This window comes from Aspergillus melleus (genome assembly GCF_016097325.1).
Source record: "Aspergillus melleus strain CBS 546.65 chromosome Unknown contig3, whole genome shotgun sequence".
In the NCBI taxonomy this organism is placed as follows: Eukaryota; Fungi; Ascomycota; class Eurotiomycetes; order Eurotiales; family Aspergillaceae; genus Aspergillus; species Aspergillus melleus.
Window position 1 is genome coordinate 3,336,026 of NW_025763372.1, and position 15,135 is coordinate 3,351,160.

General features: G+C 50.4%; 5 protein-coding genes across 5 annotated transcripts; 2 read left to right on the top strand and 3 right to left on the bottom strand.

The window, feature by feature from the left end:
• Nucleotides 1-500: 500 nt before the first annotated feature.
• On the bottom strand, nucleotides 501-1,181 carry LDX57_006209 (uncharacterized protein; the record flags this gene model as incomplete). The annotated part of the gene is made up of 1 exon (XM_046087900.1): nucleotides 501-1,181. One exon carries the CDS (start codon nucleotides 1,179-1,181, stop codon nucleotides 501-503), a length of 681 nt encoding a protein of 226 aa, XP_045943868.1.
• A 2,207-nt stretch (nucleotides 1,182-3,388) lies between these two features.
• Nucleotides 3,389-4,417, top strand: LDX57_006210 (uncharacterized protein; the record flags this gene model as incomplete). Its single annotated transcript, XM_046087901.1, has 1 exon — nucleotides 3,389-4,417. One exon carries the CDS (start codon nucleotides 3,389-3,391, stop codon nucleotides 4,415-4,417), a length of 1,029 nt encoding a protein of 342 aa, XP_045943869.1.
• Nucleotides 4,418-4,674: 257 nt separating this feature from the next.
• LDX57_006211 (putative RING finger protein) lies at nucleotides 4,675-5,469 on the bottom strand (the record flags this gene model as incomplete). The annotated part of the gene is made up of 2 exons (XM_046087902.1): nucleotides 4,675-5,305; nucleotides 5,381-5,469. The coding sequence occupies 2 exons, from the start codon at nucleotides 5,467-5,469 to the stop codon at nucleotides 4,675-4,677; spliced, it is 720 nt and encodes a 239-aa protein (XP_045943870.1).
• A 1,298-nt stretch (nucleotides 5,470-6,767) lies between these two features.
• Nucleotides 6,768-8,741, top strand: INDA1 (Amino-acid permease inda1; the record flags this gene model as incomplete). The annotated part of the gene is made up of 5 exons (XM_046087903.1): nucleotides 6,768-7,061; nucleotides 7,111-7,168; nucleotides 7,234-7,798; nucleotides 7,871-8,426; nucleotides 8,487-8,741. 5 exons carry the CDS (start codon nucleotides 6,768-6,770, stop codon nucleotides 8,739-8,741), a joined length of 1,728 nt encoding a protein of 575 aa, XP_045943871.1.
• A 769-nt stretch (nucleotides 8,742-9,510) lies between these two features.
• Nucleotides 9,511-15,074, bottom strand: LDX57_006213 (putative telomere length regulator protein (Rif1); the record flags this gene model as incomplete). Its single annotated transcript, XM_046087904.1, has 3 exons — nucleotides 11,977-15,074; nucleotides 11,703-11,927; nucleotides 9,511-11,649 (listed from the first exon to the last, which is right to left on the bottom strand). The coding sequence occupies exons 1-3, from the start codon at nucleotides 14,935-14,937 to the stop codon at nucleotides 9,511-9,513; spliced, it is 5,325 nt and encodes a 1,774-aa protein (XP_045943872.1). The 5' UTR covers nucleotides 14,938-15,074.
• Between the last annotated feature and the right edge of the window lie 61 nt (nucleotides 15,075-15,135).

The following is a 15,135-nucleotide window of genomic DNA, read 5'->3' on the forward strand; positions in this document are numbered from 1 at the left end:
TGATTAATATGTAAGACTTGTGTGGTGTAAATGGAGAAAAGAATAGAACATATAGAGCTGGCTTCTGAGAAGTGTCATCTTCGTCATGAAATGTAGGAATATCTCCTTCGGTACCAGACAGACACTTCAAATAACCCAACAGAGTTCCCTGCAAACCGCCTTTTAGAAATACATCGAGACCAGCTAACCAGCGACCTATACCATGCCAAGGTGATTGACCTCGACAAACTTTGGCACCAATTCGAACCGAGAACGAGCACCCCGCTGCGCACCATGCAGGCCGTTGGCAAGGTCAAACTTGGGGATCTTAGTGAAAAGCAGCGCCAAGATGCCAGGATTGGGTTATCGACACCCTGGTGTCTCTGGAGGTGGACGAACTTGTCCCCACACGGTACATGTCACTTTTGGCATGAAATGGCTGGAAAGTCGGCACGGGCTGTTCAGACAACTCCTGGCATCAACTGGACGAGCCTCAAATGAAATCAGCCTGTGTATACAGCTCAAATCCCAGTATAGTCCAACATGGACTGGTTGACTTCAGCCCAAAACCCATACTCGTCGACGTCAAGTATAGTGGATATGAGGTCCTTCCATTCTAGGTCTATCGCTTGCCACCGTAAGCAGAAATATTCCCTTGCCGATATACTATAGCCAGCTGCACCCCAGTCTATGATTCCAGACACGACATTACCGTTCACCAGGATGTTGCTTTGGTGCAAGTCACCATGCGTGAGCACCTTTGTTTCATCCTGGTCACGCGATACGAGTATTCTCTCAACCAGAGGCTCATCTCTCTTCGTGAGCTGCGCATGGGGTCTGGAGTTGCGGAGAGCCTCTACCACCCCCTGATTGAACTCATTTCTTGTCGAGTAAGGCCCATAGCGACGGGGTTCACCATCCCACGGATGTTGGAAGAGGACATCTTCACACGGACCACCATCGATAGATCCGAAGAGCGGCCCTTCGATCTGGCGCCATTCCCGAATAAAACCGCCGAGCTGTCGGACAATAGAGCTCTTATCATCCCAGGTCAAGTCTTTCCAGCATTGTCCCAGAGAAATACCGGGGATTTTCGACATCAGGATAAATCCGATATCAGCGATTGTATAAGCATTGAAGACTTCAGGGACAGGGACTGATGTCTTGTTCCTCAGAAGACAGAGGGCCTCTGCTTCTCCCATCTGAACCGTACGTCCCACTTTCAATATAGTTGATGTGTCGATCTCTAAAAATTTTGCAGCCTCCCATACTCTGCGGACATAGGTCTTTTGCACTTAAGATTTCTTCCAGGGTGACAATAGAAGGTTGGTGCCTCATTGAAGGAGCAAAATGTATGTCGATATTAGACGAGAGAATGTAGGGGATGTAGTTGAAAAAGTCCCATTTTGAGGGCTACCAGAAGGTTAGAAGATTCACTTTGAAGGAGGATGCACGTACTGGGTCACTGTTGCCAGAATCCTCATCCATCTTGGCCAGACTGTTCAGTTCTGCCGTTTGCCGAGTGAACCTCCTTTCCTGCAGTTGTCAGCTGAGTTGGGAGATGAAGTGTTGGATGAATGTCTAGGGGTGATCTGCAGGTTCTGTGATGACTAGTCAAGGTCTAGCTTAGCATGTTTATATTATTTGCATTCATATCAGCAGCCCCCCACCGGAACACGCTAACCCCACTGCCCTATAACTTACAACCTATATTCTAGGTAGGTACATAGGCACATAGTTACCTTCCATTTACCTTTCAGTTACCCAAACTACTCTAAAACATTATAATAAAAAGAGATAGACACTAGACTTACTGGCCTAGAATCCCTGGCTTATAAATCCTAGGTAACCATAAGAAGTCCCTAATAGGCCCTAAACAGACAACAGACAAGTGGAAGACACGTGCTCAGTGACTCTTTTGTCTCTTCCGCCGCTTCCCACTCATTCATCTTCTCCTACCCACAATAACATTTCCTGCATATGGATGAACTCCAATTCTTGTTGGATAATTACCAGCACAGAAATGAAGGGGGAATCGATATTGAATGGACCTAGTCATGAACACTACCATCCAGGGAAACATAAATCGGCCCGGTACCAGATGTGATGTTATACTGGCAATAGGGCTTGGAATGAATCAATTTGATCGTGCATTTCGGGCAAGGAAGCATGACTGGTTGCTCCTTACCATTTACCATTTCAACTGCATAAGCCCCAGCCCACAGCTACTGACAAAACTCGAACAGCAATAGGACACATTTTAACTTTACCATAGTCCGACGGACTCGGCAGCCCAGTTTGTCTGCGGGATCGCACATTTGAACCTACAATCATACCCTCTCTGCGCAGCATCAACTCGTGTCGAAATTGAATCGACCAGAGTCTGAGGCACTAAACCAAACAAGAGGCTAGACCAAGCAGCTGTCAGCATTTAGGAAGGGATGCGTTCCCTTAAGCCGCCATTCTAAGGCAAGAATGCCATGCAGATGCAGCAATAGGTCTTTGCCAGGCAGCCCTAGTTGCCTACAAGAATTCACTGATGGCATCCATTCAGAGTCCATGCTCCGGTGCAGAACTCTGTCCAAATCGCGCAGCTCCAAAACGCATTACAATAATACTTTGTCAACCTGATTCGCCGAATCTTTGCACAAGGCCATGGCTAATACTGTTCAAAGGGTTTACCGCAACGACTAAGGCTCAGCTTCCGGCGATTCGCTGCGGCGGTCTCCCTTGCATTGGGGCACTCTCTGCCCTCTAGACCCCCTTGCTTCTCTTCCCCACCAAGGGAACTTAACAACCACGAGCGTTAGAGTCTGGGCTCTGCGATCCTGTTTGCCTATAACAAGAGATAATAGCCGGCCAGTACGTGCGCACTAAGGGGCGAGCATGGCTATTTCGGAGACCGCCCTTTATGTCCCTGAGTTCCGCCTAACGGCCATTTAGCACGAAGCTTTGAATTCCACACAGTTCTCAAGAGAGATCATATCGCTTCGCATGGGCTCCTTGTAAAAGAGATTGAATACCCTCAGGGCTCTCTCTTTTTTTTTTTTTTTTTCTTCCGCAAGATGGGAAAAGTATCCCCCACCCCGCAGCGACTTCTTAGGGAAGCTGTTGTATTCGGGAGCATAGCAATCGCTCTTTATATTGCCCGAATGTACGTCTCTAACGCTGTGTACGGTGTTGAGTATAACGTGGAGCTCATCTAAGAAAAGACTATCGTGGAGTATTGGAAATGGGTCCATCAAACGCCTAGGGTGTATGTTGCATGTCTACTACGTACGGCCTAGTTAAGTCTGAGCTAATCTAAGGCGAAACCAGTCGATGACTATGTCATGACTGCGACTGTCGTGAGTGACTGCCTTTCGGCTCTCGAATATAAGCCCGCACTAACCAGTTGAGTTTACCAAAGATGATTTACACGAGTATGCTCGTCCTCATCCAACTAGCAGCGCATTATGAGACCAATCTTTTAGACCCCGCGGACAATGATCGAGTCCTAGCAAACACTCAAGAAGTCAAGGATCGAATATTTGGCAGCAAAATTGTGGTCGGCATCGAGCAGTGCATGCTGTTATCCACATGGGGAGTAAAGACCTGCATGCTGACCTTGTTCTGGAGGTTGACGAAGAACCTGCGATTGCATATCTATGTTCAGATCATTGCTGCGTACGTAGCCATCGGCTTCGTTGTAATCATGATCACATATTATGGCGTATATTGTCGCCCATTCTCTCAATACTGGGCTATGCCCGTGCGAAACATGCAGTGCGCCACTTACCAATACTATTCCATTACCCAAGCAGTTTTCAACATCTCTTCGGATGCGGCAATGCTGGCTGTTCCAATTCCACTTCTCATAAAGGCCCAACTGAGGATGAGAAAGAAGATCGTCCTGTTCTGTATCATGAGTCTCGGTCTGTTCACCGTTGTTGCTGCAATCCTCAACAAAGCATTCAACTTTGCGTCGCCCTTGACTACGATCTACCAAATATGGTACATTCGTGAAGCCAGTACAGCAATTTATGTTGCGAACCTGGTATGCTTGTGGCCTTTGCTTCGACGGTTATTTGGCTTCAGTTCATTTCAAAACAGCACCAGACAATACCGACAACAGGAAACCCGACCAAACAAAGAAACATTAGATGCTTCACGGCCAGCGGCCATAAAAGTACTCAGCCTGCAACCACGACCATCGGTTTCACTCTTTCGAGCTCTACCTATCAACACGCATGGGCTTCCAGAGAAGACGACGGGGGATGGGTCACAAACGAGTGATGAAGAAAGCATGGAGATGTGTTCAACAAGAACCCCAAGCGACGCCCACGAATTAAGGAAAATGCAATCTCAGGGGAGGAAGGACGATGGATCCCTTCAAATCGTCGAGGGGCAAACCACACCCTCTGACCTTGAGGCTGGACAAATAACCGTCATCAACTAACCCTTCGCACATGACCAGAAACAATCGTCATCAATCGTTCGACCAACTTCATGTGAACTACGGATTCCTATTGCCAACTCACAAATAAGATACGACTCCTTGGCATCAGATTTGGGATTGCGAGATATCGATAACCGGGCCACCAGGTTGGATTCCACTCTTGGCCTGATCTTGGCACCAACGAATCCGTCGGCGCTCCGCTCTGGTTATCGCTGACTGCTGACAGGTTGATAGCCCTATAGCCCGCAAAGTGCAGTTCAAACCCGATGGGGAAGTATAGAGGTTCTGACCAAGGCTATCGCAGGCAGTACAGGGACCATGAATGGACTGACATGTGTCCCTGCCTCTGTGTGCGTTCTGTGTCTAGAGAAGCTCATCTTGCACAAAGGACAGCAAGCCTGGCGCCTGGTGAGCCATGGATCCACGCACCCCGAGTGGAAAATGTGCCCGCAAGTCAGGGGTCTGATAAGGTCGGCGGTGCTGAACCCTTCCATGCAAATGGCACACAATGAGTGGGTTTCACCAGTATCGAGCGGCACCTTTGTCGGCCCATCATTACCATTCTGCACCAGGTTGTGAGAAATATCGTCTGATTTATTGTCTGACGGCGAGGACTGGCCATCGCCACCAGGAGCGACCGTGCGCTCTTTACCCTTTTCATCTTCTGTCGGAGAGCTCAAAGCGCTGGATTGACTGGTAAGCGTGGTGGCAAGTTGACGATCTCGTTCTTCCCACCAAACACTGTATTGGATGAGAGGAAATAGTTTATCGACATCGTTTCTTGCGATAGGAGGCGAGCGCACATAAAGAGGTCCATTTTCCAGGTCAAAAGCGACACCGGCTTGTTGGGGAGGGCGACAGAAGATATGCCTGGTGCCGATCGCTGCCCTTTGTAGGGAACCCCAGCGTCAGTAAAAACTACCAATAAACAAAGGAGCGGCGACTGAGCGAGAGTCGACATACCAAATAAAGACAAAAAAGACCGCAACACACAGAGGCGCAAGGAAACCGAGAGGAGCTGCCGAAGAGGAATCGTCCGACTGGCCACCCATTACCGCCGTTTCTGTCGGATGTCATTGGACTAGAAATTCCGTATACAAGAGAGGACAGAGCTACATCACTGCATCGGAATTAAGCTCTCTGGGAACTTGGAGGTTTGATTCCCTTGCTTGACGGATGAGAACCGACGAAGGGGAATCCAGGTGGATAAAGAAACATCTCCTCTGATAAACGGGCGCGTTCTTGAGCGAACCATCTCGTATACGAGGACCAGCTTCGTCTCGACGGGCCAAGAGCAAACCCCGCAAAATGGCAAGCAGCTGCTCGTGAGACCAGAGAACAGCAGCTGGCAGGATAGGGGCAAGTAACCGAGGAAACCAAGCACCGGCGTGATTGGTCCCGTGGCTCGCCTCCCAGGCTTCTCAAGTTCTCAGCGAGGCAATCTTATCCCCTTCTAGCCGTTAGTCATGCCAGGATTAATGCTGCTTATCAACGGGGCTATCGAGGTCTATCTGAGTGGACGCGGCCACGGGACACTATTCCCCAGACCCGGGGGGCCAAGCCACTTAATTAAAGCATATTAAGTGGTCTTGCCTCTGTCACATTCCGGTCGACATGGTTCCAGGCTACCACGATCACCTCATCCACAGCCCCGACTGACTAGCAGGTGGGAGCGAGAGTAACACACCCGAGGAACACGAGTTCTCACCCATGCTACACATCCAGAAACCCAAAACCAAGGCCGACGATACCCAGCGAGTCATGGCGCGTCTGACAGGGAATTTCATTGACCGCGCTGGATGCCGGCGGAGAAAGGCCAAAAGGGGCAACGGCCCAGAAGCGCCAAGACTCCCGCGGGCGGCGCCAAGAAGCCACCCAACCCTAACAACCCTAACAATCTCCTGCATCTGACGCCGGCTGACCACTCTGCTTCGTCCTCCCCCAGAATCGCGTGGCGCAACGGCATGCTGTCTGCCAATTACTGCCCTCGCTGCTCACTCCAGATCCTGGATGAAAGCCGTCGGGGCCCGACCCAAGCGATCCCACTGTAACCTCAGCCCAGGTGCCACGAGCTTTAGTGGCCCGAAAAGGGTTCAACCAGGACATTGGTCCTGAGCTCACTCCAGCTGGGGTGAAAGCCTGCAGGTGCAGGGGGTTTGGGAGGTCGACAGGCCAAGGCTGTTATCTCGATGGCGAAATGGGCCGACAATAAGAAGTAACGGTGACCCGCGCGACTTCCTCGTAGATCCCACCCCACCCCCTTCTGTCTCCCAGCCCTTGAACTTTTTCCGCGCACCTTTTCCTTAAACTCCCGGATTCGAACTGTTCATTTCTTGTGGTGATCGCAAGGATGGAGTCGAAACCTGCCCTAGAGGCAAAAGATGTGGACGTCGGCAAAGCCGAGGCCTCTCTTCCCCCTTACACCCAGGACAATTACAATGTTGGGACCGTGGACGAGCCGGAGCAGCTTGATTTCTGGACGCGCAATGGCTTGAACCTCAATTCCTTCAAGCGCCGAAAGGGGAGTTTCGGCATTTCTGAGTTAAATCGGAACATGAAGTCCCGCCATATGCATATGATTGCGATCGGTGGCTCCATTGGCGCCGGTTTCTTCGTTGGTTCGGGAAGTGCGCTTCGGACTGGGGTATGCTCTGACGACATGCAGTGTATTTCCGAGACTGACATGGTTTTAGGGCCCAGCAACGCTCTTCCTCGATTTCTTGATTATTGGTGTTATGATGTTCAATGTCGGTGAGTTTAACAGCACTCTCTTTCCTTCCCTTTGCCGCGCATAGAACCTAACACAGTCTATGCAGTCTATGCGCTTGGTGAATTGGCTGTTATGTACCCTGTGTCCGGTGGTTTCTACACTTACTCAACTCGATTCATTGATCCATCATGGGGCTTTGCTATGGGATGGAACTATGTCTTTCAATGGGCCGTCGTCGTTCCTTTGGAACTCACGGTAGCTGGCTTAACAATAGACTACTGGCAGGTTGACGTGAGTGTCGCCGTGTGGATTTCCGTTTTCCTCGTTGCGATTATCGCCGTGAACATCTTTGGTTCACTCGGATATGCCGAAGAGGAATTCTGGTCTTCCATTCTTAAGCTCGGCGCGATTATCGTCTTCATGTTCATTGCTCTCATCCTGGTTTGTGGTGGTGGACCCTCTCGCGGCATCTATAGCGAATACTGGGGAGCGCGGACCTGGTACAACCCTGGTGCTTTCCGGAACGGTTTCCGGGGTTTCTGCTCTGTCTTCGTCACGGCCGCTTTCTCCTTCAACGGAACTGAATTGGTTGGTCTTGCAGCTGCCGAGGCTAAGAATCCGGCGAAGGCCCTTCCTGGCGCTGTAAAGCAGGTCTTCTGGCGTATTACCCTGTATGGACCAATCTCTCCCCTTCCCCGAGCTTCTTCATCTTAAATACCTACTAACCTTGAATTGTCTCGTAGCTTCTACATCCTCGGTCTCACGTTTGTTGGTCTACTCGTCGCCTCCGACGACAACCGACTGCTGGGCGCCGGGGGCCTGATCGATGTCAACGCATCCCCCTTCGTCCTCATCGCCGCCGACGCCGGCCTCAAAGGCTACGACAGTTTCATGAACGTCGTCATTCTCATCTCGGTGCTTTCCATCGGTGTCTCCGGTGTCTATGGTGGCTCGAGAACCCTGACTGCCCTCGCCGAACAAGGATACGCTCCCAAGATCTTCACATACATTGACCGCTCTGGCCGACCTCTCGTGTCGGTGCTCACCTTGATCGTCTTCGGTGGTCTTGGCTATGTCAACCTCGACGCTAAGGGTGACGTTATCTTCGCCTGGCTTCAGGCTCTTTCCGGTCTCGCCGCCCTCTTCACCTGGGGCTCCATCTGCCTGGCGCACATCCGCTTCCGCAATGCTTGGAAACACAACGGCCGCACATTGGATGAGATCCCGTTCCAGGCCGTTGGCGGCGTCTACGGCTCCTATCTTGGTCTTAGTCTGAACATTCTCGTCTTGATCGCTCAGGTAAGCTTCAACTCCCCTCTCCCACCCTCAACCAAAAGCTAACATCCCCCGTCTTTCCAGTTCTACGTCGCCATCTGCCCACCCGGCGGCGGCATCAACGACGCAGAAGGGTTCTTCCAAACCTACCTCGCTCTCCCAGTAGTCATCTTCTTCTGGTTCTGCGGCTTCATCTGGAAAAGACAGGGTTGGCTCCGAACCAGCCAGATCGACATCGACTCCGGTCGTCGCGAGGTCGACTGGCCCGAGATCCATGCCGAACGCCAACGTATCGCCGCTATGCCCAAGTGGAGACAGTGGCTCAACCTTGTTATCTAAGCCAGGCCTGGCTGGTGTTTCGATCTACTGTAATCGCATCCCCTTTGTTGTTGTTGGCGTTGGTGAAACTCGGCTCTCGGCTCTGTCTTGTTTAGTTCCCTAGTATGTACTTCATGTTGAGGCTGGGATAAGCTAGACTGAGCTGAGCTGAGTTGGGTGCTGGGATGGGATTGATTAGATTAGATTTATTACTATCTACTTGGTGGTATGTGGTGTTTAATTACTGGTATGTTGATCGGAGTTCTAAATCTTGCAGAAAGTATGTAATTGGGAAATATCGAGCACAAAAAGTATAAGAATACTTCTTCTTCAACTTGATGTTATGAACAAAATATGGATCAATAGTTGACTATATTCTAAAAACTATTTCTCTGAGTAAGCATATGCATTTACAGATACCATTACCGTCCCTGGCCTTTTTGTTGTTGTTCCCTGACCCACCGTCCTGAGCGAGCCACTTGCTCAAGCGAAGAAGAAATAAGAAAAGCAAAAAAGATATATCACCTGCGTGGAGGTTGACTGTTCTGTTTCTCTTTCCCCTCCTCCTTTTCCAGTGAAGAAGAACAAACAAACCCAAAGCAGCAAAATCAACCAGGATGACAAGTATGCAAATAAAGAACAGAAAGAAAACAAAGAAATGAGCTAAAGGGTAAAAAGGATTTTCAAGAGCAGGTAGAGGCAAAAGAGGGATAACGAGTGAGATGTATAATAAGAAAGAAAACAGAGAGAAATGTAAAAAAAAAACGCCTTCGCTATGCAATCAAAAATATCAACCGGTATGCCGCCTTAATGCCTCGTGCGTCTCCACTCGGATGTCAAATAACAAGTCGTCAATTTGTTTGAGCGCGTTCCGGTCAAGCGCGGCCGCCTTGACATTGTCTAGGATCCGCTGCAACCCGGGAATGATCTCGCCGTCGGTGGGAGCGTTCGTGGTCTCCGGCGCGGGCTGCTGTGGGGGCTCTGCGGACTTGGGCTTTTGCTTGGCCTTGGATTTTCCGGACTTCGTCTTCGGGGTCTTGTTGGTGGGCGGGTCGGCGACCACAGCGTCGCTCATCTGAGTGTCTTCTTGTGATGGGAGTGAGGGAGGGGGTGGGTTTTGTTGCTCCGTCTGCGGAGCGGGTTCGCTTGGTTGTGTGGTGACGGCTTCTTGTGTGCTGTTGTTTGGTTTGTTGATCCGCGATTCGGACGATTCGGGAATTTCATTGCTCTCGAGTTCATCAAATGGTCTTTCCTGCGGTTTACGTTTCTCCTTCTCCGTGGCCTTCGTGTTGATTTTGGTCTTCTCAGCCGGGGATTCCGCTTGCGATGCCTTGGACGTGGTATCCTTAGGTTGCGTGTTCTGCTTGCGTGCAGAGCGAGAAGGTCGAGGTGACGGTTTCTTCGCAACCGGTGTTTCTTCAACGGGTGCCGGCGCGACATGACCACTGAGGCGGTTCGACCTCCGCTTCTGGGTCGAAGATTCCAAGGTATCTGCGTTCTTTTCCGTAGTGTTGGATGGGTTTTGCTCGAGAACAGCAAATGTGACTTCTTCGTTATCCGCAGATCCCTTAGAGTGGCGTCTTCGTTTTTGTGGACCTCCCTCACCTGGTGAAGAGGCGGTTATCTCGATTTGGCTGGGCGCCATCGACTTCTTGGACCGAGTGCTTTTAGGTTCTGTATCCTCGACGACAGGGCGCTCCTTAGTAACCGATAGCCTTGATGATCGTCGTTTCTCTTGGTTGGATGGCGTTGAGAAAGCTGCTTCACGAGCTTCACGCTTTCTCTTGCGCGTAACCGGAGGTTTGTTTGCCTGTTCGTCAGCCTCGTCGACGACTGCAAACTCTAGATCTTGCTCGAGTTGGGACGCAATCTGTGATTCCATATCGTCACTGGACGAGTCCGGAATGTCGTGGTTCTCGCTGCGTGTTTCCTGATCATGCTCAGTTCCAGTTTCGACTTCTGTGTTCTGTTGACGAGAAACATCTTCTAGGACGAAGTCATGGTCATTAGAAGTAGGCTGAAATTGCGCCGAATGCGCCGGGTCTTGGCACATTCCGGCCGATGATGCCTCAGTTGTTGTGTCTTCCGGCATCTTGACTGTCGAAGAACGGGTGCGGCTGCTAAGAGGTTTCTCTGGTTGGGCCGAAACTTCTGTTTCACCGGTTTCCTTAGGCGTTGCCGGGGGATCGGGTTGTGTAACGGGAGAAGATGCCCTAGACGCTTTGGACCTTCTTTCCTTCCTTCGCTGCTTCTTCCTTCTATTCTTAGCTGACCTGTCCCGGACAGCCGGACTCTCCATAGGAGTAGATTTACTCTGCGAGTTCGGACTCTGGGACCGAATTTCCGGTGGAGATGATGGAGGATCGATGTCCATCTCAGAGGCCACACCTGGAGCCATCAACGAGGTACGGAGTGTCGACCCACTGGTTTGAGTACGGTCTCTAGTGCCAGGAGTAGGTGATGAGCCAAGAAAGCTCTCGTCATTGTCCGCAGCAATAGCAGGTAGAGTAGGTGTTTGTGGAGTTTCAGTGTCTCGATCTGGGTTGCGTAGATTGCGCAAGTGCGGGGGAGTCATGAATCCAAGTTCCCTCGGCGTAATGGTTGGCGGCGATGATGATCGAAGGTTCTCAATCATCGAGAACATCTCACTACGCTTCTTGGGATTCTCCGCGACAGGTTGGAAGGAGAGTGGAACCTCTACACCGTTGGGCTCATGTGATGTATCATCATTGGCCGGCAGTGGGCCGTCCTGAGCTTCTTCTGAGTGATCTTCGGGCGCAGGTTCTCTCGTAACAGGCGACGAGTTGAAGCCCGTAGAAGAGGGGCCATTCGAATTATCCAAGATAAAAGATATACGGGACTTTTCTGACATGTCCGCCCGTCGATCTTCCGCGGTTTGTGGTTCAGAGGAGCTTGCCTGGGTATCGGCCTGAAATGTCTCAGAGTGTGAATCATGTTGAACTGGGCTTGAACAAGACTTACCTGAGTTTCCAACCTCTGCACGGCAAGAATAATAGCTTCTGGGCAAGGGGTGGATAGTTGCGCACCAAACGAGGACTTCCAGAATTCAAGGAACTTCTTTGCTACGGACATATGCGACGACTCTAACCCTGCGCATATAATACCCTCGAATGTTTGTAGGCATAAAGAATCATGGGGTGACGATGCCTGTAAGATGTTGAGAACAGCTGACGACAGAGCTCGGCCCTGGTCCTAGGTTAGCGGTTGTACATGCCCCCTTGCGTCGTTCACTTACAGCAGTAAGAACCCTGCTTTCCACTCCACTCTCAACGTTTAGCTTGTGTGTTTCATCCTTCAGCCACAAAGCAAGCGGCTGCTGAAGGCTTTCGAGAACTTTAGAGCGAAAATTTACGAGACCAGAGCCCAGGAAGGACGTCAAGGACTCGATAAAGTCCGCAATGCCGTTGGTGTCCGTGGCATCGAATTCCTGATAAGACACCTGAAGTGTTCTGTCCACAAGTTCAACCAGCCTTTTGGGAACAAACAAATTTTCATGTGCAGAAAGATGAGAGACGTTTTCAAGGCCTTTGCCCTCTATACTTTGGCCATACGTCATGGGCAAAGAATGTTTGAAGAGGGACGCTGAAGCCAAGTATCCATCTCGAACACCAACAGTCATCAAACACTCGGCAAGAGGCTCCACTACCATGGTAGCAATCTCCCGATCGCCTTTCTCTGTCCGTATGACACGAACGAAGGCATCGAGAAGCTCGTCCCATACTTGGAAGACATCAGGAAACTTTAGACCCGTAGAGAGAATCTTGACAGCATTCTCGTAGTCGCGCGAAACAGACCCATCACGTTCGCGGGCTGTCTCAATTGGGTAAGAGCATAGAGAATCGGCAGTAAGATGTGCTACCGACTTCCAGACAATTCGTGCGAAAGAATGAGTACCAACTTGTATGTCTGCTTCATTTGAGTGCAAATCGGCGCACTGCCGGAGGAGCTCTAGGCGAGAACTTCTGGAGGTTCTTCCATTACAAGCGGCTTCAAGTGTCGTATTGACTAGACGTAGATAGGCGGGGCTTGGTTCTGAGATTCCGGACACATCACTTATCAGTCGAAGAAAATGCAGCACTGGACTGTCTAGATTGGAGTTGGTGTGCGAGTGACGATGGGTAGGAGTATTGGCTGCTTGAAACGTGGCGTCTGCGGTCTTCAAAAGTAGCTTCTCTGTAAATGGAATATTCCCTAGCGAGAAGATCATCGATCTCGATAAGAACTGGAATCGTTCAAAGAACGCGTCCATGGAGTCTTTTTCAACGGCATTTATTGAAGAAGGGCCCGATTTCCAAAGGCGCTGAAGAAGACCAAGGACATGAGCTACGGTTTGCATCGATTCTGAAGACGGTGTGATCTCCTTGCTAGAGGCGTTCGACAGAGCTTTCGAAAGACGAACCCAGGCGATAGCGATGTTCGATTGCTCGATATTCTCAGCCCATAGCGAAGTTTTGAGCATGTTTTCAAAGACCTTCAGCACCAACGTAATTCTCGACCTTAGCCACCTACAATCGAGAGTAGGCAGCTCTTCCGGTTCAAGCTTGTTACTTTCATTGACTTTGTTCTCAGACCAGACTTTATTCTGGGGGCTCCACAGCATGTTTGAAAGTATGTGTGCAAGTCTATCACTCAGTGCAGGGCTCATAGCAAACGTTTTCGATGAAGGAGAAGCAATATACTCTTCCCAGACGATATCGAGCAGTTGAAACGATGCAGACGGACGGAAAGCGTAATACAAAAGGTTGTAATAGCTGCACATCACCAGTTGACTGGGCTGCGATCCACCCTTGTCCTGTTTTTTTCGCTCAAATTGTGATAATATCGGCTTGCTCAGCATTCGCAACAACGAGCGATTGGTCGTCTCATCCGGACTGACAACTAGAACGAAGCGATTCCATGCGACGATAGCCTGCGCCTTGATAGAGGAGTCGCTGCAATTAAAGCATTTTTGGAGCACAAGAACCCATTCCTTGAAGTGATCCCAATGATCGACATTCAGACGTTTATTCCTTAAGAGCAAAATGACAACACTCCAAACCTGAGGAACATGAATACCGCTGTCGGAATTGGCCATCATCCGCACCATTCGCTCGCATATCTCAGTGACCAGTCTTCTTCCTTTGTCCAGGGAACGATCAAAGATATCCTGAATGCATTTGGAGAGCGTGGGATTCGGGCCGAATATCATAGACACCTGGAAGCCCAGCGAAATAGCCTTTATTCTGATATCCTTGATGTGATGCAGTAGGCCAAATATCAGATGTTCCATCCATAACAACGATTGTGTAACGAACGTAGATTTCGCTTGGTTGAGAATGCGCTGGTAGATACTCAGGCGCTGCGAGACAATGGAGCCACCATTCACTCGATCCGTAAGGTCATGCAAAACTGTCAGTAGGCGTGAGAGGCGAGCAGTGGTCATAATTTTCGCGCTGAAATTCTGCGTCGACAGGATCGACATGTGATGTGTCAGAATTGATTTTGGCACCTTGCTATTATGAAGAGTATTGACGGAGTGTTCGATGAGAAAGACCTTGAATTCGTCCGACAACTGCGCAGAGATATCGGTCTGCCACACTAACGCCGCGGAGAGCTTCAAAGCTTGAATCACCAAATTTGTGTCAAGTGGCCCCATATTCTCAGTATTCCTGCTGATATCTCGCTGGATGAACTGCGTGATCAACCCCAAGCACTCCGCCACTTCTTGTTGTCCCGGAAGACCATCGTATGTCCGCAACGCACCAAACAACTGCATGTAGGCATCGAGCCGGGAACTAGCCGACTCTCCGGCCAGCTGCGACGTCATGGACTTCAATAGCATGACGAAAGATTCGGGGGTATGGGACGTGACATTCGGCGAATTAACGGGGGCCGGAGAGTTTGTCGGCTTGAGGATCGACTTGGAGGGCTTGCATTCATTGGAGGGCGGCAGAGCTTTGAGGTCAGATTTGGGCTTCGCGATGGTAATGGCAAAGGAGGGAGGCTTGATGTATTTCGTCCATGGCGAGAAATTCACACGTTTTGACTGTCGACTAGACGGAACACCGTTTGATGCATTGTTTGCGAATGGAGAAGGGCCAGGCGTCTGCGCGACAACCGGGGAATCCTCCGTTCGATCTCTTTCAGGCAGGGCACGGGACGACGTCCTTGGTGGAGTAGGCGGACGAGCAGACAAAGGACCGAAAACTTCCACCATATTTCACAGAATCAAAGGGTATGAAGGAGCGGATTGAAGGTGAGAGAGGGTCAGGAACATCGCGGTGCCAGTCGATGATGCACTCAGACCACAGTGTCCACCGCCCAAGCAAGAACCGTGATCGGGGACTAAGAATTGAAGGAGGCCGGGTGTCGAGACGGGGCGATAGATCGCAGGCAAGATGTTCGATAGATCCTG